We start from the raw sequence: 23,220 nt of genomic DNA on the forward strand, positions 1-23,220 counted from the left end.
CACCGGTCGGCTGTGCTGCTATCATTTCCATTTATTCATAAATCACGATATCTCTGCATACAATATTGATCATGGTGTTGATCTCTGCAGGTCCTCTGTTATAGTGTCGAAGATGAGCACGAAGAGAGTGGCTTAAAGCTGAACAATGGTTTCTATGAAAAACGGCCTTGAGTCATCGACCGTCGTTTTAACCATTGAAGTTGAATTCTCTTACATACCTCTAATAAGTTTTCCAGAACCTTCCGGAATTCCTCCTTTGCACAGACACCCCCATATTTCAGGGTATGGTATTATGCCTTTTCCAGTTCAGTAAAACTATCATCAGGCTCTTCTAAAACAATATATAATAACAAATTTTGCAAATCGATGTAAGAGATTGCAACTTGCTCCATATAAAGTCGAAAAGTTTGGCTATCTTTGATCTACAATACATCAAAACGAAGATTGTCACTACGAGGTCAGCATTAGGATATATAGGGGTTGGATGAAATGGAGAAGCATTTCTAGTATGCTTTGTGACAGGAAGATGTCACTAAGGCTTAAGCCTATCGAACTATCGTCAGACCCTGCTGTATGGATGTGAAGCTTGGACACTGCGAACTTCCGAGAAGATGTTGGATGTAACCGAAATGGGAATAATCAGATGGAGACTAGGTTAAACTAAGCTAGATCGTATGACTAATGATAGTTTAAGAAAGATGATGGCTTAGAGATCTGCAATGGTTATTAGAATAGCCCGCCCACTAGTTATTTTTTTAACCCGCCCACTTATAATTTTTTTTAAAAAAAATTTACCCGCCCGTCTGCCGATTTATCTATAAATTTTGTTTAACATGCCCGCCTAATATTTAAAAATTATTTCAAGGCTGGTTTGGCTCTTTATTCTTTATTTTCATGTATTTTTAATTAAACATATATAATCTGCAATATTATGAAATATTTAATAAATTGAAGTCTGTTCTGCTCATTTCGCCTGAAAAATAATGCAGACCTCTAGCGTATCTATTTAACGGAAAAGATCAAGAGCAAACTGAGATGATATGGAGAGGTGCTAAGGAGGGGGTCAACCAACGTGAACCGGCAAGTCCTTAACTTCTCAAATCCGCAAGGAGATGATGGTAAGAAAAATGACTTTGATATGGCCCAAAGCTAAGCCATGTGGAAGGATAAGACTCGTTTTAAAGATCTCAATGTTTTGGATTTGACATGATGAAGAAGATTGTAATTTTGTCATCTCATTTTAATTTTTGACCGAATTCGAGATCAAGTCAAATATTTAAGGTTTCAACACATACTTCCTTTTTTGAATAAACTATTGGAAATGCTTTTTGATTATCTTTATTGGAGACGTTAGTCTGAGATCTTTTGTTTTTTGGGGGACAAAATCCTAAAATATTGAAAATTTTATATTTTAAAACATCATCTTTATATAAAAACGTATGTAAAAAGTTTTAAAAGCAGAAAATCATGTCACACAATAACGGACGAGGTAGCCCTAGTAACTGCCAGGTCAATCCCTATCTAACTCCGATAAAATTCAACAAGACATTAATATTGATTTAACTAGACCTCTGCGCCACGTCGATCATTTTTAGACATTAATCCCGCCAACAATTTCAGGCTCTAATTTTTAAATAGAACCCAAAACTTGTATAAAAATATTTATAATAAATTAAACTTTTACTAATATTACTATCATTTATATTTTTTACAATGTTACCTATATGACCTATGATCTGCAATATAGTTTGGATATCTTTGTAAACTTTCGAAAGGATCTTGTACCCAAAATATAAATTATTTAAAAATATCTGTATCTTAATAAAATTTATATTTAAAAGATACAGATACTATAAAAACATATATATTCGTTAATTTAAAATATCATTTTAAAATTAAAAATTTAATCCCATTTAGATATTTTAAGATAAGTTAAAGATATAGGTCGTCAATCGTCATATAACAATTTTCTAAACAACTACCATTAAAATGGCCATATATCCATCATTATCCCAAAAATTACGAATCAAGTAGCATATAAAATAGAAAATTTTTTAAAGTCATCCAATATGAACATACTCCCAATAATGTATTACTACATAGTAAAGAATGTCACAAATTCATGTAGCTTTGCAGATTCATTATCTAATTTCGTCAACCATTAAAAAGTATATTATATTTTATTAAAAATCACAATTATAATGATATTCATTTCATATTCAATATCATATCATTCATATGCTAAATTTAGAAAATTTTTTGAAAAATATCTTCATATTAATGATTGATAATGAAATATAATTATATATAAAAAATTATCTAGAATTAAAAAGAAATATTAATAAAATGTATTTAAAATAAAAGAATAATAGTAAAAAACCTATAATCTGAAATATTTTTGTTTCACTGATAGAGAGAACATCGAGAATCATATAAAATTACATGAATCATCATTAAGTATTACACAAACTAAAAACAAAAAGAAATTGTAAAAACTGAAAGTTTTCAAGAGAAAACAATATCTTGGGAAAAATTTAATAATCTATTAACTTTGTTTGCTTTTAAAGGAATGCATCCATTATCTATTATTGAACCTTAATACATTTCGATTGACTATTAAACTTCAAAAATGTATATCTTAGATACTTTATAAAAAAAAAGATACAAATATCTTATTGAAATATTTGCTAAGTATCTAATATCTTAAATTCAATCTTTTAAAAAGGCATCTTTATCCGGATACAATTATATGAAAATTTGCCAAATCCTGACCATACATAACAATAGAACAAGTTTTACATGGATGTTTTTTGGTCAGCTCATACTTTCAAATAATAATAAGAAAAAAATCATAAAGAAGATTCTTATTTCCGTAATGTGTTTGAAAGAAGCAGAGAAACAAGTTAACAAAGAGAAAAATAAAAAATTTAAGGGTAAGTTTCATTAATATTTATTAATATATTATATCTCCAGATAGCTTATAGAATTATATTTGTAAAATACACTTATGTATTCATCATAATTTCCCAGAATTGTAAATGTATTATCGAGATGCATTTAAGTGTGGGCTATGGTTAGTGTTAAAATTGTGTGTTCAAGATTATTTTCTGTAATTTTATTCATCAGCAAATTATAGCACATGAGAAGTAATCTATAAATATAAGAACATAAGGAGTAATCAAAATCAAAAGCACATGAGAAGTAAACAAAAGTATATAGAAATACATATCATAAATGTGTCACAAAATAAAAATACCATCTCATTTTAGAAAAATGTTTGCTATTATATATATCTTTTATATTAATCGATAAAATAAATAATAAAATAATAATCAATCATTAGGTTATGCAAAACGAACAAAATGTTCTTTGTTTAAGATTAAATTTAACTTAAGTAATAAAATAATAAAAAATGTAAATCGTTAGGTATAAAATAAATATCTTTGAAAAATTTAACATTTTACCCTCCAAAGAAACACCACCTAGGTTTTCCCGTTCTAATGTTCTTGATCTTGTACGCAAGTTTATTCAAATCGCCGCTTAACGGTTTGTCTGTTGTCCATATTGTTTAACGTTAACGTTATGTCATCAGCCTGATCATCAGTTTTGTTTCCTAGCAGTTATGCTTCAAATTGTCATTATCAACACCACTCAGTTGTTATTATCATCATAGTTTATCATTATTATTTGTGGTTATTATATTATAGTCATTTTATATAATGTATTGGAATAATATTGAATTGGGTTGGAATAATTAAATTTTACAAATTGCATTTTAATAATATGGCGTTAATATTTATCTTAGCGTTTATTTAATATTAATTTGGCGCGTGTTATAAATATCTTTTTAAGAATATTTGATTTAATCATATTTTATCAATACATTTAAAGTAGGATTTGAATTTAGATGACGTCGAAATTTTTTTGATAGATTAAAGTTTTTAATGAAATATTTTATTTATTACATATTTTTCTAAATATTTAACATACTGAGATCTTTTTAATGTCTCATCAATAGACATGATAAAATCTTTGAACCTCTCAGTTACTTCCTTTTCCCATTCTAAAAAAAATTTGGGAAGTATTTATACTCAAATCTGTCTCAGGATTGTTTCCAGGCCACCGCGCATGATCTATTGCCAATACTTTGGTTTTGCTCACAGATGTCTAGCATGTACATTTTGTAGTTTTTTTTAGGTTTTATAACTATTTTGTCTGATTTGAAAAGGCAATCTTTGACTATATTTGGTTCATTTTCTATTTTTTTATTAATCCTTTTTATATAAGTTCTATTTTTTATAACATCGCCTCTCCTTTTATTGTCTATGACTTCCGTATACGTTTATCACACGAAGTTTCTGCTCCCATTTTCTCATATTTCAATTGCACTGGTTTATCATTATAGTTATTGTCATTATTCTCTATTAATTTCTTTAAAATGCCTTTAAACGCATCATACCCTACTAAGGAATGCACTTTTTGTACTTTCCACAATATAAGCTTCCAAATTTTTTATTATGCCTTCATAGTTTACGTTAATGTGTGCAATGCCAAGGACTTTATCATATTCCTATCATAACCTGTTAATTTGATGTGAAATTTCTTCATGTTTTTGATGCCCACTTTATTAGCTACAGGATGCGATATGATTGTATATCTTGTGCCTGTAACTTGCATCGTCGTCGCTACGTTCAGTTTAATATCACTTTGTATGCATTATTCTCTTTGCTATCAAGACCTTTTTCCAGAACTATTTTAGCAGATCGTAATATTTATTTATGTCGTCGTAATCTTTATTTATGTCGTCATTTTTGTCATTTTCCAGTTCTTCAAAATTAATTGTGTTTACCTTACTACTGTTTTTATTAATTAATTAATAATAATCTAACCATAGCCCACACCAGATTTTAGCTTTGAATGCATTTTCGATAATTTGCAGTTCTGAATTTGCTGTAATGCTTTCGCGATCATGTTTCGCGGCAATATATAAGTGGGAATCTATTGACGATAATAATTTTGCGGTTATATATTCGCAGTAAAGATTTCGCCGAAATATCCTTTTGGTAATCGCCATTCGAGGAAAACATTTAAGGGTATTAATGTGATATGAGAGAAGTCCATGTTCAAAAAAGGAATATACTAACCCTATAAATATAAGATTAAACCACTTAATAAAGAATTCTAGCCTTTTATTCTTATAAAGTAAAACAAAAACACTTAATAAAAAAAATCATAATGGGGGTGCCAGAAATTTTTGATCATTAAATGGATAAAATGATGGCAGGGTAAGATAATAAAGGTATCTAAAAATATACCTAGACCCAAACCATTATACTTGAATGCACCTTTAAAGTATTCTGGACATTAACCAAAAGTAGCGAATCGAACCTAAATATTTATTCTAAACTGGTTCTGATTTTTTATAAAATGTAATTTAAGACCATATATTTGAGAAGTAATATTTTCCCTATCGAGTTTTATAATTTTTATAACGGTCATTTTTTTTTACATTATATACTTATTCTTCATTTTATTTAATTATTTACATTTCTAATTATGGCGATTATCCTCGTTTTTAAGCATTGGAGAAGATAAGTAAGATTTAAATCTTAAATTGATATTATATAAACAAAATATAAATTAATCCATTTAGCCGTATCAAATTGAATACAGGTTTATAATAGTAATAATGAAATACACACCCAAATATTTATAACCTTTGCATTATCATACTCTTATCAAATATTATATCCATTTCTCTTATATTTTTATTTAAGAAAAATTCAATCTTCTAAATATTCTCTTTTAAAACCCGAAAAACCCTTTAAACGGTAACAGTTTATTGCTCCTGAATAGTAAATATTTTGAAAATTTTGTATATATTGTGTAAAATATCGTTTTAAACTTTATGCGTAACAATTCAAACTTGTAAAATATATTTATAGTTAATGTAAACTAATATTAAATTATCTAGCCGCGTTATTTAAATAGTTTGCATCACTTCAAGTGACTCACTTGTTAGCACACAAATGAAATTGATGGATTTACAAAAATTATATAAAATTTCTAATAAAAACATATTTAGATTAATTTTTTTATAATTTACCTATATTGCATATCACAAAATAAGGACAAGACTTCAATTTGCAAATCGGAATCTGTGTTTCACAAATAATTTTAGTAAATACCTTTATACTATTATATTTATATATAAATGTGAATGTGATAGATTAATCAGAACCAGGGTGTGGAAATAAAAATTAATTCGTTTATTTGATTTTTTTTATGATTTAAATCAAATGTTAGGACAAATAAAATAGGCATAATGCTTTAGCTTATTTATAATTATAACATTAAATTATTTCCAAACTATTTTACTATCTTTATCATATAATTTAATTTTTGATGTTACCTATATATTTTAAATTTAGTGATTCTATTCTAAAAAATAAAAAAATTAATTAAGACAGTATCATTATTATACGATCCTTTTAAACAAACCGTTTAGATCAAAATGGAAATAATATTCCCAATTTTTTAAGCCTTAAATTATGCATAAATTTATTACATGGTGCAAAATTTTTATTCACAAATCACTGGTTGTAAAATAATATCCCTAGATTGTTTGATCGTATAAAATTCGTCCTAAAAGTTTGATTTAAATAAAAAAATCGATGATTTAAATTATATATATACCCTGATCATAATCAATGATTAAAATTTAATTGAAAAAAAAGTATAATAACACATCATTAATACGAAACTCATTGGCAATCTAGCAAGAGCTAGTGAAGGTATACGACTGTCAATCATAATGTAGATCTCATTTTAAATTTAGACTTAGCCGTACAACAAATTTAATTCTAAAAAATGTAAATATATCTCTCTATTAAAAATATTTTATTAGATAAAATAAAAATAACTCATGATAATATGCTATCTAAATATAGTATGGTGAAAGTCGCACAAGATGGAATTCTTAAAAAAGATGTATATTGATTATATATTAGAGGTCTACACGGGGAGGATATTTGACGAGAGGATTAAAATAATTTTACAACAACGGAAGCGAGATGAATTTGAAATATTTTAAGGGTAGAATAAGAAGAAAAGGCTTGTTTCGGGCATTTTTTCCAATTTATCGGCGGTGGGGGTGGGGGCGGATATAAATTTTGTGATATAATAGGCAAGCAGATATACTGATAATATTTTTATTATTATTATTATATACATGTATTTATATTTATTGATCGATTCCATTTATTAAAAAAACAAGCGTACAAAAATTATAAAAAAAATATTGTATATGTATAAATTTTATTTTTTTTTAATTCAAAATATATCTCTTAAATTCCGGCTTAATATTTTTTCATTTCGCTTTTTAAAAAGTTGGATAAAGCAGGGCGAAAATAAAATAACTCAAAAAAATATTAGAATAAAAAAAATCCCTTAATTTTCTGTTTAAAAAAATATGATTGATTTAGCGGGAAAGAAGTTTGACGTGTGAAGTCATTAAATTTAAATCATCTAGCAATCGCTGCGATTTCTCATAAACAAAACACAAATGAAATCGACATTTGGCTAGATTAGAAGATTATCGAAAGAGCTTCCAACTGGTGGAATATCTGATCATGGAGAAGATGAAGGACGAGGTGTGTTGGGCAGAGTTAACTGTTCTCATATGGCCATTGCCTATTTAGGTAGTGATCAACATTAGTTGTTGGTTAATTCATTATATATCAACTGATGATTTGAAGGAATTTTGTTATTTTTTATGAAATTATTATATATAAAAATAGGTGCTTTATTGAGGAAGTGTAGCAAGTTTCGACCATTAGGCGTCGACTTCGTTAGGGCTGTGGGTCCCTTGCAGCCATTGGCAAATTTATGTGGGTGCACAGCCTCCATAAAAAGTATAATTAAAAGAATGAATCACATATCTGAAACGAAGAGACCTATTTTTCAAATTACAATTCGTTTTTCACTATCTTCATTATATATGATTTAAAAATACAGATTTTATTTATTATACTCAAATAATACCAAGCTATTTCCTCCTTGTTTCAATTTGACTAAATGTTTTTTAAAAAGACCTTATCGTTTTAAACTTTCAACAAAACATATGCGTTTGTGTCGATTAGTAAAATATGTTGCAATATCTGCTTTAAACCCAGGATTTAAAGAATTTATTTACCATGTCTTCTAGTTATTTAACATCAGTAAAAGGAGCAAAAAGACGATTTTTGGACCTTTAACCCCGATTATCTCGGTTAATATAGTTGCTAATGCACAAAAAAATAATTGATCTAATGTCAACATATATAACCAGTTAATAAATTATCATCGAAATCAAAAGGGGTGGGCAGAAAATCTTGATTTTCTAGCGCAAATGACATAGAATGATCTAAAGCGAAAATGAATTTCATTTAAAATAACATAGATGAATGACGAAAATTACAGGCTAAGAATCGCATAGTTTATAAAAAAATGTGTGGGCAATATAAATTGCGAGCAAAGTAGCGATACTTCTCAAGTAAGATATGTTAGTAATGCGGAACATTGAAAATCGTAAGATTTAATGAGGTGTTTTAAATGTAAAATTAGTGTTGTTAAACGACTCGATTTGTGCTGATTTTAGTTTAACTCAATATTTCATACATAAAAATATTATGCAAGTTTGAAGATTTTTGGTCATAGATTGTACAAATGTATGGATATCAATTAGTGAAATCAAGAGTTTCGGGCATTTTTCTGACTAAAATATTGAGTTATTAAAAACCGGGTCAAATCGAGCCGTCTGACAACACTAGCAAATCATGAGGAATTGGTCCCCATTTTATTTATTATAAAAAGTATACATGATTTACTTAAAACCAAATAAGGTTTTGGTTTATTACTTCTTAGGGCCATCGAAATTTGACTCAATATAAAATTTGAAAATATTTTTAATTTTAATTTGAAATTAAAATGAGATCTTAAACTACCATATCCTTACTTTAAAATTAGTTGGGTTAATAATGACGATAAAAAAAAGGTATTTGAAAATTTCTTGTTTGATAAAGCACATGCTACTTTCAAAAATAATATTAATACATAAAACTCGAAAATTCATCCACTTTCATTAAAGATGTTAGAATATACCTTATAAAAATAATAAAACAGTTAAAAATATCATATTATCCAAGAGAATTTTCTTGATATTGATAGCTTGCATAAGTATAAACATATTATATATTTTTTTTGATTTTTTAAATATCACTATTTTGCAACTTTTTGAAAAAGCATATTGTATCTGTCAGGGTTGTGCATTTGACAAGTCAAATACGTTTCGGTCAATTGACCGATATTTGACGGTCAAATATGGTCAAATTCAAATATATGTTTTTTTAAGTTAATATTAACTTTATTTTGAATATAATAGTAAAATGAATCTATAACATTAATTTTTTAAATTCATTGTCATTCAATAACTAACGTGTAGCTATCTGTAGCAGAGTTTTGTTCTGATTCATATTCAATATTATCATTTTCTTTAATATTTTATAATAAATTTTCCTGCTGTCTTAGATCTTCAATCGATTTCTATTTTCATAAGAATATTAACCCAAATCGACCTATTTCTTTCTAAAGAAGAAGTAGAATTAGGAATTGTTAGTCTCTTAATGGGCAGGGTGGACAAAGTTTAATCTATTAACTAGAGGTCGGAATTAATTGTTTCTGGAAATTACTACTTTCCACATAGATTGCTATATTAAACATGCTGTTTTTTCTTCTGAAATTAATTATATAACTTAAAATATTTTGGTCATCACTACCTTGTAAAATAGCTAATTCTTGAATTATATCACATACTTTATTAATTTCACTAATAGTGAGTTCTCCTCTTGATATTGTGGACACAAAAAATAAGCAAACATTGTGATCACATGTATTTACATCGTTTTTTCTTTTTTTAAACATATTTTTAATTTTTAATTTTTTTAGAGTATTTGACCTGTCAAATACTCCTCCGGTCAATTGACTGAATTTGACTGGTAAATTGACCGACTTGCCAACCCTGGTATCTGTATCTTATACAGTAATTTTTAAAACGTATTTATAACTATGTATCTGGATTTAAAAATTGACAATCTTTGGTATAAAATCTTTAAAGTTATTTAAAAAAATAAGTAACAAAAATATATTAACGATTTTTTAGTTAAAAATTAAAATGTTATAAACATTCTTGAAGTTTAGTACCCAGGAATATTCCTTTTTCAAAATTTTTTTAATTTTACAAAATAAGAAACCAACTGATATATAATTTCTGACCAGAAAATTTAGAATTTTCGCGATTTTCAACCAGGCATATATAACTTTTTGGATTTGGTTAAACTAATTCTCAAAAATATAGATTTTATTAATATTTATTACATAAATAAATATCATGCCAAATCATTTATTTTAACGATCGCTAAAACATTAGACAGTTTAAAATGGAATCACTGTAATATATTTGAATTCATGTGATGGATTGTCTCAATAAGATGAGGATTTCAGGAATAATAATCGGTCTATTTATGTTATAAGATTCCGAATACTTAAATAGTTTTTGTAATGATTCGCACATATTATCAATGGCTACCAACAAAGAAATGGAAAAAGACTAGACAGCTGATGTTTATTTTTTTGCAAATTTACAGCCCAAACAAAAAATAACTTAAGTGTAAGAGGGTACGTTACGTTTTAACAATCGTAGAAGTCATTTGAGTTTATATATGGAAGAAAAGCGTAAACTCTGATCATTATGAATCAAGTTAAACATAGAAGAACCAGAATATCCATAAATCAGACCTTTTATAAAATATTTAAAAAAATAAATTAAGAAGACATATTCTTTCTAAATCGGGTAATTTTAAAGCAGAGAAAAAGTTTGCATATCCAATAAGATGAGCCCCCCCCCCAGTTTGTATATTATATTCTTTTATATTTAGTAGAAAAAAAAATAAGATTTATTATTTTCTATTTCCTTTTCAAGAAAGATAGAAAGAAAAATAAAGATATATGAGCCCATAAATTTATATTACCGCTATAGGCATAAACCCGAAAATTGGTTTCAACGATGATATGACCCAACCTTTTGTCGTGGTTGTTAAATGTTGATGATGAGGTATATTTCGAGGCCTTGCTGTTCTGAGACGCGCAAATTAGGCTCACGGCCAAAGATGTTGGATAAAACCTGCCATCCGATCTCTGAATGGTTCAACGTATAAAATAATATATGGGTAGAAATTTTTTTAAAAAAATTAGGTAGGGGATGTTATTTTGGAATAATCAATATATCATATATAATTTTTGTTTAATTATAATATAAATGAGTGATTTTATAATAAAAAAATGTCTAATTGGGTTAGAAAATGATGCAATCCCTTGTCTCAACAACACTAAAGTAATTTATACTTTTAAAGACCATTATTTTTAAGCTTAGTAATTATAATTTTATTTGTTTAAGAAAATATGTATAAACAGAAGAAAAAAACTCCTCTAAATAATTTTTTAACATAAAATAAGGAATTTATTTTACTTTTCTTTGGTATACTATGCCTAATTCACGCAGATTTTGCAATAACTTGTTTATAGTTATACTTAAGTTGTTAGAAGGATAATCCTAATTGATAAATATATATAATGGCATATTTATAATTTTTTTAAAATATTTTTGGAAACCTTTAAACAAAAAATTTTATTTGTATAAATTTACTATAAAGATCAATTTTTTAAAATATATTATAAAAATAGGCCTATATATTAGTTTCTTATGTCTTTAAAAAAATATACATTATTAATTAATAACTAAATTAAGATAGTAAAGAGGATTTAAGAATTATTTTAAGATATAATCTTAGATTTTCCTTAAATTCCAGAGGGAAAAGTTTAATTAGAAGAGAAAAATACTTGTCCAACGACGGAGAAGTTAAGTTGCAACAAAAATTTCAAGGATTCCACTAATTCATCCGGGCGATCCTTATTATATAAATTTTATTAACGAAATATAATATTTCAAAATATTATAATATCTTAATATATCATAATATGTCATAATATACTACATATATATTTTTTCTATAAAATAAATGGCGAAGGTGTATTTCTTAAGGAAGAGTTTCTATTTAGACAAAGATCAATAAATCGGAACTAAATATTTAAGTTTAGAACTAAATTTATGAAAAGGAGATCCGGGCTGGGTTTAATTTTTTAAAAATTCTTAAATCTATATCCCTGACACATAATAATGATTGTATAATTAAGTAGAGAAAAGTAGAGTAAAGTAAACAATAAAAAAAATATATGAATTTTTGCAAATTAATTAAAATAAAAATCGGTACACCTGTTAAAATATATTATTATTATTATATAAATTTGGTTGATTTTTTCAAAAAAATTCAAAAAGTCGATTTTATATAATTTAAAATCTTGATTTAAATTAGATTAAGGTAGAAGTGTTTTTATGAGAAGTTTTCATCAATCCACCAGCTGACCCTGATTGAATCTGAGATAAGTTTTGTTTTGTAAATCAAGAATCTTTCAATATAAAGTAATCTTTAAACATAATCATACATAACAATATGAACCACGGTGATATGTCCCACGTGCACAAACAATGTATCCCTAATAAAAGGAAATAAAATTATTTGTCATGGTAAACGAGCAAACAGATGCCCTTCATCAGGTACTTTCTTTAACAACAATGCACCTGTTATGCCTCCTTCTTCTTATCCTTCTCTTATTAATAGTATTAGGAACCAATACCTACAACTTCAAGCTTCAACACAGAAACAATCCCTTTTATTATATCTTCATGCCCAGATAATAACATTAATTCAAAGTTTATTGCTGAGGCACAAGAATGGTTAGAAAAATTTATGAAAGAAATCCCCCCCCCCCACAATAGCTCGTATTCCAAAAGGTGCTAGAATTATATTTCACAATTTTTTTTAGATATTTTAACCTACCTAAATAAAAATATTAAAAGCTTAGATAATTGGATTAAACTATTATCATTTATATATTTAAATCTACATCTCCCAACATCAAAATCAAACTTAACACAAAACATCAAAAAAGCATTAAATTCAAATGATAATAGTTATTTTGATATTCCCAAACAACCTCCACATTCTTTCAATAAGCTTAGGACAGATAAAAAAAGGCCAAGCTTATTGAAAATAAAATAAACCTATGCAATGTAAATTCAGCTATCAACATAGTCTGTTCAAGTGATACTATGGCCCCCAATAATGATATAACTCTCAAGGTCATGCAAGCTAAACATCCTCAAGATTTTTCACAAATCATCCTTCCACCATCTAATAATCCCATTCCACTAACCGAGATGGAAATATTGGAAACAATAAAGTCATTCAAAAAAGATTCTTCAGGAGGCATCGATGGCTTTCGAGCCATTTATCCTAAGATATAATTAAACCAACTATACCCTTATATCAAAATATACTTACACAATTTTCATCATATTGCTCAATCATATCTTTCATAATAATATACTTAATCCTATTCAGCCCATCATTTTTGGAGCCCACTTAATATCCTTAAAAAAAACAATGAGGACATCAGGCCTATTGCAATAGGGTCACTCTTCCAGCGAATCATTTCCAAAATAATTTGCTCCTGTATAAAATCTTACCTATCCAATCTACTACAACCAAACCAGCTTGGTTTTAATGTTCCTGGAGGATATGAGGCTGCATCCCACTCGACACGTGTCATCCTCCATAATACACATGATCAATGCATTCTCAAAATCGACCTACATAATGCCTTCCACTTAGGAGGACATTTTATACCCTCTTTTTGTGAAACTTTTCCAGATTATACAACATACATCGCATATTACAACCAACCCACCTTTTTAAAATTTAATGATTCTATTATTCTCTCTAAACAGGGCATCCAACAAGGAGACCCTTTAGGTCCGGCATTATTCTGCCAAGGCATTCAATTAATTATAAAAGAAATCTCTTCCAATTGTGATCTTAAATTAAATGTATGGTACCTGTACGATGGCACACTAGCAGGCCCTTATAACGAAATCATAAAAATTCCATCAATTATAAATCATTTATCCCTATTACAGGATTGTCAATGTACCCTCATAAGTGTGAATTTTATTCCCCTTCTGAATCGGACTGCCCACCCGAAAATTTATTTTAGTGGACAAAGCCAACTTTACCCATTTAGGTTCACCCATTGGAGGGGGAAAAGCTATATTTCATTTTATAGATGAATTCCTTGCTAAATTTAATAGATGAAAAATATTTTAAACAATTTACCTGCTCATCAGGCTTTCTATTTACTGAAAAATTTTCTATTCATTCCAAAAATTTTACATGCCTTTCGTTCATCTACAATTTTCACATCCCCTGAGGTATTATTGGACCTCGAAGTCCACTTAAAAAATACTCTCGAATCTATAATAAATCAAATTTTCATCATTCTCCTGGATGCAAGCCGCCTTCCACCAAAGCTAGGTGGTATAGGTATACAATTCCCCATATCCCTAAGAATTTCAGCTTTTTTATCCTCAGTTGCTAAATTTCGACACACACTGGGAGACTTGAATATCGACCCACATCGTAAGGCAGCACTAGACCTCTGGAGCAAAAATGTCCCAAATCGCTCATATCCAGATTCACTAAAAAAAGAGACTGAAGCTTTCCATTGATACAGCATTGCGTTGATTACTTGCTTCAAAGCTGTTCAAAGAAAATTTCCATCCCTATTTCTCCACCTAAACTCTAACCCAATTATGCATAATGACAATAATATGACCCCTCTGCCAGATCCAATAATTCCAACTTCACTCATATGCCATCTAGGATATGAATGGTTAGAAACTGTACCTAGTTCTAATCTAGGCTTGTTATTAACCAACGAAGAACTCAGAATAGCCATAGGCCTTCGCTTAGGATGTGAAATAGTAACACCTACATCATGCGTCCTATGTGAAACCCACATCGATAGTCTTGGACACCACCCCCTTCACTGTCGTTTCTCAAAAGGCATACCCAGACACCATGCTATCAATTCAATCATCAACATAACCTTGAAATCCTCAAATATTCCGTCTACCCTGGAACCATCCGGCCTCAGTCCCGACAATCAAACAAGACCAGGTGGTATGACGCTAGTTCCTTAGAACCAAGGTCAACCTCTTGCCTGGGATTATACTTGCGTGGATTGTTTTGCCAGATCTTTTTCTTCCAACTCTATCACGAAAGCCGAAAACACTAAAACAAACAAATATAGCAACCTTAATCATGTTTTGTTTGTTCCGGTAGTCTCAGATACCTGTGGATCATTTGGACCCCAAGCCCTAAAATTATAAACAATAGGGCAAAGGTTATGTTTAATCACAGGTGATCCAAAAGAAGGCTTCTACCTTCGACAGAGAATATCAACTGAAATCTGCCGTTCTAACTGCATATCCATACATGGGTCATTAAGCCCCGTCGATCATACCTAATTAAATGTTAAATTATTATTTTATTTAAAATAGTTTTTATATAAATTTTATTTTACAAATAGTTTACATGTTATTTTAAATATATATATTTTTTAATCAAAAAAAATTTAATTACTTGACATTATTTTTAGCGATTTATTACCTTTAAAAATTTTATTTTAAAAATTAAGCGAAATTTGGTATAAATTTATTATTAAGTAATAAATTTTATTTAGGCGTAAAATGATTTTTATACATTTCTTATGGCATATCGTAAAAAGCACTTTATTTGGAATTCTTTTAATGAAGTTAAATTCGAGGAAAGAATCGAGTAGTTTCATAAAAGATATAATAATGAATTACAAGTAATTGTTATACTTATATGTCTCAAGAAACATCAAAGTTTATGTGAACCAAATATTAGAAATTCTACTTTTATGTTTGATTTTAAGTTTAGACAAATATTTCATTAATAAAGTTTTAAAATCAAATATTAAAACTACAAACCATATATACAATAAAATATAAGAACAAATAAGAAACGAAGGATGAAATACGTAATAAATAATTTTCTTATTTCAATGCGCATTAAAAAATTGTCGAAGTAAGTTTTAAAAAATTAATGAATTCAATTTTATATTTAAAAGAATATAATTGAACCCACAAACTTTGATTTAAATCAATTATTTTTTTAAAAAAAATCAATCGTGATTTAAATCAAATGTTTTTCTATTTCTTTAAATAAGATAATCATAATATCTAAGCAAACTGGTATTTTTTTTTTATTAAATATCGAGTGGAGCACTAATCAACCTTTAAAAATTGGATATTTTTCCAATATTGGTTATATTAATTTATATGCTAAAATTTTGGCAATAAATAGAATAAAATAAAATGCATTATTTACCTTAAGCATTTCAAAGTGGTACAACAAAAAGTACCAAATTTGAGAGTTGGTATCGAGGAGCAAAAATTGGAATCCTTCTTTAGATATAGAAACTTCGAGAGAATCGCTATAATATTTTTTAAGTGGTTATTAAAAAAAACAAACACCATAAGAATCTATATAATGAATTATGATTTATCAGCCCAACACAAAATAAAATATTAACTTTTAAAGAGCCTTTCCAAAAAAAACTTTGAGGCAAGGTAATAAGTGATATCAATATATGAATAAATGGGATTACAATTTTTTAAAAAAATGAATGAAATTTTGATTATACTTGCTAGCGGCTTTCATTAAACCAGAGCATAAAAGTAAATCCCTAGTATCTTTGCTTACGTTGTCCTTTTTAACATGAGAACCAACCATGTAATGTAGAACGCACTTTGGACATGAAAAAATATTTAAAAACAAAATTTCCCACAACAAATATTTTGATTAAAAAATGAATATCAAATCAGTTTTATAATGGCCTTAGGATGAATGCATAATGTCTCATCTAAAAAAAATTTGAACTCTGGTTATGTTGCAGATTTTGTGAAGCTTTGTTCTGAAACAAGATAGGTCTAAATTTATCTTTTTTTAAACGGTCATCGGTCTGGTCTATGAGATATCTTATTATAATTTGCCGAAGTTTGGCTAATTTAATTTTATGGAAGTGCTATCGCAAAAATATTAGGAACTCGGACTGAACTGAACCGTTATACCGGAATGCGCCTTTATAAATATTTCCTTAACTGTAACCGTAACTCAGTAAAAGGAGAGAACCGATTTTATATAATTTTTCTGACCCAGTTTAAAACTATTTTGTTTTATAGGCAAATTGTAATTTTGTTGATAAGTTACTTCCCTGATGATTTTATAAAACAATAATTTTTAAAATTTCGCTAAATTTTTTAATATCTTAATTTTTATGAGTGATTATATTTAAATTGGATTTTAAATAAAAGTAAATCTTTCATAAAATAATAATTTTCATTCAACATAGATGAAGGGATTGAGTGGTAGTCCCGAAGAGGTAGCCGTATTCCAAGTCAAATGAGCAAAATATATGATTTTCGACCGACCCCATTTTTTTAAAATATGGTAAGCAAAGAAAGATTAATGTAATTCAGAAATTGTCAAAATTTTAACCTCCTAACATTTATATTTTTGGAGACATCAGGGTTCAAAATGGCAAAAATGACGTATTTTACCATTATCTGTCTCCGTTCAATTAAACATCTTAAAAACTTTAATATCAAAATTACGTCAAAGATTATAAAAAAAATTCTATTGATTTTTTCAATTTACAATCATTTTATTTAATATATAAGAATTAAAAATGATTTTTGGAAAATAGTAATACAACCTTCAATTTTTATAAAAAATTCAGGAGACATTACTTAACTCCTCAATATTAATAAAAAAAAATAGGTTTGGGACGCGGTCAGTCATTCTCAATCGATAAAAAAAATTAAAGTGTATAAACTTTATATAAAATTATATATTTTAGTTTTTAATGATTTTTTTTTAGCGTATTTGATATAACTTAAAGTACTATTTATCTTATAACGAAAATAACAATCATTGGGGGGTTTCAGTCAATAAAAGAAATTGTTATAACAAATCAATCGTAATTCGGCCGACCTCTTTTAAAATTATTAAAAATTGCTGGAATTATTTAAATCCGTAAAAAAATGAGAAAGCTGTTTATTACTCACTTGTACCTCTGAATCCCGAGATATGGGGCCTTAAAGGTGCGAAAAATGGCTATTTTTTCGTCTATAAATTTTTTAAATTGCTTATATCTCAAAAACTATGTAAAAATAAAATAAAAATATCATTTTGTAAATAAAAAAATCTCGAAAGGTCTATCGAAGGACAAAAAAATTCGTCATTTTGAGTATATAAATTCCGGTTTACGTTCTGGCGCGTATTTTTTTGATTTTTGGAAAAAAAAATTTTCCTTTTCTTTAAACACTCTTTATAAATATATACAATGTGAAAAGCCTAGTGACGCTATCGGCTCTTCCGGAATATGCATATTATACCTAGATAGTGCTATACGAAATTATGAATTGCTGTTAAAATTTTGTTAACTTACCAATATTAGGATATTTCAATTTTATCCTAAAATATTTTGAATTTCTAAATGTACTAATTAAACCGGAGGCAGTGGGGGGCAAATGCCCTTTAGGCATCTTAATAATGATCAAGATTCCAATTATTAAATTTCTTTCATATCATATTTTTATTATTCAATTTTATTAATGATATAGAAATACAGATAATCAAATTCATTCCATTATTTAAAATATAGTAAGAAATATGAATAATTAATAGTTAAGCAAATAAATTTAAAAGGAGAATATTTTAATTGTCTCATCTCTATATGCAAATGAAATTTCAATAGTAAAAAAACAAATATCGGGAAAAATTTTTTTTCGAAAACTAACTCCCAATATTGCTTATAAACAAGTGTAAACGTAAAACGGAAGCTAACTCAAATTAGCGCCATTTATTTTTTCTATAGACAGATCTTTTTTACAGGTTTTTTTATCTATAAAATGATATATTTATATTATTTTTACCTTAAATAGGTTTTAAGATATGAGCAATTTAAAAATTTTACATCGCTCCTAATTTTTCTCATCTTTGAGGCCCTACATCTCGGAATTAGGTGAATATGAGATACTCCAGATTTTGATTCAAGGACTATATAATTGATTAAATATATGTTATATGAACGAATAAATAATTTTTTAATAAATTATAAATAATTGTAATAATTTGAATTTCTTTTACCGATTGACAATTTCTTTTATTAATTTGTTATTTTGACTTGCAAGATTAATAATCCTTTAAATTATATCAATTCACCAGACCGGATGGTATGACGCTAGTCCCTTGGAACCAAGGTTTACCTCTCGCTTGGGATTATACGTGTGTAGATCGTTTTGCCAGATCTTTTTCTGCCAACTCAATCAAGAAAGCGGAAAACATAAAAACAAATATAGCCACCTTAATAATGTTTTGTTTGTTCCGGTAGTATCAGACACCTAGATCATTTGGACCCCAAGCCCTAAAATTATTCAAAACAATAGAGCAAAGGTTACGTTAAATCACAAGTCATCCAAAAGGTCTTTACCTTCGATAAAGCATATCAATCGAAATCTGTCGATCCAACTGCATATCCATACATGGGTCATTAAGCCCCGCCCACCTTACCTAATTATTAATTTTTCTTCTTTTAATTATATATTTTTATATAGATTATAGATATAGTAGTGATCTGCATCGGGCCTAATTTTTCAAGCCCGGCCCGGCCCGAAATTTTCTTTAGAAATGTTTTGCCGGCCCGGTCCGAACCCAAAATTTTTTTTAAAAAAATTTTCCGACCCAGCCCGTCCCGTATTTATTTAAATATAGAAATTAATCTTTATAATTACTCAAAATAAAAGACATTTGTTATATGTCGTTTAGTTTCAATAAATAAAATCAAATATTTTTATTTTACATAAAAAATTCAATATAAAATTGATAAATTTAGATGTATTTAAAAAAATTTCCAAGGTCCGACCCGACCCGGCCAGAATTTTTTTTAAATATTAGGCCTGGCCCTGCCCGAACCGATTATTTTAAATAGAATTAGGCCAACTTTGCAGATCTCTAAGATATAGTACGTTAATTATCATTTTAATATTCTTAAATAGTATTTTCATCATTGTTTTGCTTTATTTTTATAAGTGTGCATTGAAGATTTTTAAAATAAATAAAACACCTTTGCGAAAAAAAAATAAGTTAAGAAAAACAACTAAAAACTGATTAATATGTAAATTTATACAAATACACCACCTTTTGGATAAATATTTATATACTTTCCTAATCCTTTTTATTGGTTTTGAGAATGAAGCTGGCCGCGTCTCAAACCGAATTTTTTTTATAAATATAAGAGGAGTTTAGTTACTGTTACCTGAAATTTTTATAAAAATTGAAGGTGAGATTATTTCTAAAAAATCGCTTTTAATTCTTATATATTAAATAAAGTTTCCTAGGACGACTTGTTACTAAACAGCCAGAAAAACAAAAAATATTAAATTTAAATTAATATAAAACAAAAAAACGAGAATAAAATTAAAAACAATTATAATAGGGTATTCTATAGTTCACAATCTTCTCAGACTAAAAAGAAATTAGGTATCGAAATTAAGTAGACCCAGGACACGTCCTAAACTTAAAAATATTGAAAAATGTTGTAAAATTGCAAATATACTAATGTTATAAAAATGAGATTAGAATTATCAATATATTAATAATTTTCACATATTTTTATAAGCACAAAATCATGAGGCTCGAACCAGTTCACAGGTATCGGTTCGGTTTAATCTTATTATAATTTGCCGAGGTTTGGCATATTTAATTTTATGGAAGTGCTTATCGCAAAAATATTAGGGGCTAGGAGTGAACTGAACCGTTATACCGGAATGCGCAACCTATTAAAAAAAATTTCTATAGTTAGTGGTGTACATTTCTGTGTAATTATTGCGGGCGAGAATAATTTTGATCATATAGTTAATCTAGAAGAAGTAAGAAGATTTAATAAGGCTGGACTGACAACGACGACCTATAAAATTAAAATTGAAGAAAAGTCAGTTACTTATTTGGGTCATGTTATTGACGAATTCGGAATTCACCCTACAGACAGAAGATAAGATTATTGCCATAAAAAATTGTAAAATACCGTCAAGTGTCAAAGAATTACGTTCGTTTCTTGAAATAGTGAATTGCCATGAGTAGTATATTAAAATTTTATATTCTATTTGTGCGCCTTTACACCGACTAACGAGTAAAAATGTTAGTTGGTTTTGGTCAGGTCAAGAAAGTGAAATATTTAATGAAGTTAAAATCAAAAGAAAATATAAATAATTCCTTATTCAGCCGATATTCCTGTTGTGATTTCTTGTGAAGCTTTCGAAAATGATCTAGGAGCTGTTATTGCACGCCGATTTCTTATTGGGCAAGAGAAACCGATTGCGTACGTATCAAGGACACTTTGGGCGGCTGAAAATAATCACGCCACCGTTAATCGGAGGCTTAGAGACCATGTTCGCTATCGAAAAGTTCCATCAATATATTTATGAGACATTTTATTTTAGTTATGGATCACAAAACTTTAAAATTATCTTAGAATGAGACCTAAATAAAATAACCGTTTAATATGTTAGCGACGAAGCTATTAAATTACGACTATGAGATAATTCATAGACCTGGTAATAAAAACAAAGGTGCGCTCTGTCCCGTTTGGGGGTGGAGAGAACAAAAACCATCGATATAAAAAAAATTCGAAGATGAAAAATGAGATTTAAAAATTAATTTAATAGAAGATTTATCTTTCACTCGCAGTAAAGTCGTAAGTGAAACGAGCAATATCAATCTGAAAGAGATTATTAAATTAATTAAAAATCATGTTTCTATTGATAATATAAATAATTATTCGGAGATTTAAAAAATATTTATTTATTTGAAGATATATTTCGTTCGAAATAATTAGTTTATGATAGGATTATTATCGCTGATAATCTAAAGAAGGTGGTTTTGAATGTTATTCATCAATGACATCCTGGGGTAGTGGGGATGAAATCATTTTTAGACTGTTTTTTGGTCAAATCTTCGTGATGTTAATGATTTCTAAATTCTGCAAGAGTTGCAGGAAGGAAGACCGGGAGCCAGAGAAGTACCGTCATCGTACACATTGATTTGACAGGCCCAGTATATAGAAAGTATTAATTAATTTGCGTAGACGCCTCCACTAAATGGGTTGAAATCGCAATTTTAACACATTAATTAGGTGAGTATAATAAATAATCTGTGTAATTATTTCGCTATATTTGTTTCAGATAACGGTACTCAGTTTACTGGAACTGAATTCAAAATGTCTTTTTAAAAACAAAATACATCATTTTAGATCGGCCCCTTATAGTCCTAAATCGAATGATTTGGCTAAGCGCTATATACATACGATGAAAACGCGTTTCTATGCTGAAAGGAGGAGTGGGATTACAAACAAGTTAAATTTAGCGAATGTTTTAATTACTGACCGAAATACTACAAATGCAACTACCGGTAAATCCTCTGCCGATATAATATTTGGAAGGTCGTTCAGGACGACGTTCGATCAGTGAAAACTATCTATGAGAGAAAGGACTGAAAACGCATTATGGAAACAAAATATAATGAAGATAGGAACGTTGAGCCCCGTGAATTTGAAGAAAAGCAAAAGGTTTGGCTAGAAAACGAAAAGACTGCGGGATGGTATGAAGCAACAGTGGGTTAATGAAAAGTGCGATATTGTATGATATTGAATATGAGGGTATTGTAAAAAATAAGCAGGCCGACTAACTAAGGGATGCTCTCATGTACAAGCTAAGGAAATACCCATAACAATGATGGAAGATTTGGACAATGCAAAATATAATGGAAATACAAATCTTAAAAAAAGAGTTTCGAAACCACTACTATATTATCATGATGAATTCAATTTGTAGTGGAGAGAACTGTAATGTATTAACTTTAAATAAATTGTATTTTGTTTAAGGATATAATTTATGGTAATTGATTATCGTAAATGTACTTTCGATAAAGATGTAAACATATTATTGTTAAAGTTAAATTATCCTGTAATCATTTCATTTTGTTAAAACAAAATTATATTTTATTTTTTATAAAATCTTGTATATCTTAAACACCACAGAAAACCTTATTTTTTAATCGGCTCAGGAAGGGTAAAAAAGTATAC

The 23,220-nt window shown here is 28.1% G+C and overlaps 1 protein-coding gene across 3 annotated transcripts in view; it reads right to left on the reverse strand.

Annotated features, from left to right (window-relative positions):
* Positions 1 to 23,220, reverse strand: part of LOC135931368 (general transcription factor IIH subunit 4-like) — a 64,520-nt gene that overhangs the window by 25,875 nt on the left and 15,425 nt on the right. For all 3 annotated transcript variants that reach the window (XM_065468427.1, XM_065468428.1, XM_065468429.1), the window contains 6 exons: positions 16,723 to 16,826; positions 16,407 to 16,512; positions 11,935 to 12,003; positions 11,564 to 11,647; positions 11,067 to 11,232; positions 6,107 to 6,158 (listed from right to left, as the gene is read on the reverse strand). In XM_065468427.1, the coding sequence (XP_065324499.1) occupies positions 6,107 to 6,158; positions 11,067 to 11,232; positions 11,564 to 11,647; positions 11,935 to 12,003; positions 16,407 to 16,512; positions 16,723 to 16,826 (581 nt within the window). The remainder of the gene's footprint in view (positions 1 to 6,106; positions 6,159 to 11,066; positions 11,233 to 11,563; positions 11,648 to 11,934; positions 12,004 to 16,406; positions 16,513 to 16,722; positions 16,827 to 23,220) is intronic.

The sequence above is a fragment of the Gordionus sp. m RMFG-2023 genome, chromosome 1 (assembly GCF_954871325.1).
Source record: "Gordionus sp. m RMFG-2023 chromosome 1, tfGorSpeb1-WG-v2, whole genome shotgun sequence".
In the NCBI taxonomy this organism is placed as follows: Eukaryota; Metazoa; Nematomorpha; class Gordioida; order Chordodea; family Parachordodidae; genus Gordionus; species Gordionus sp. m RMFG-2023.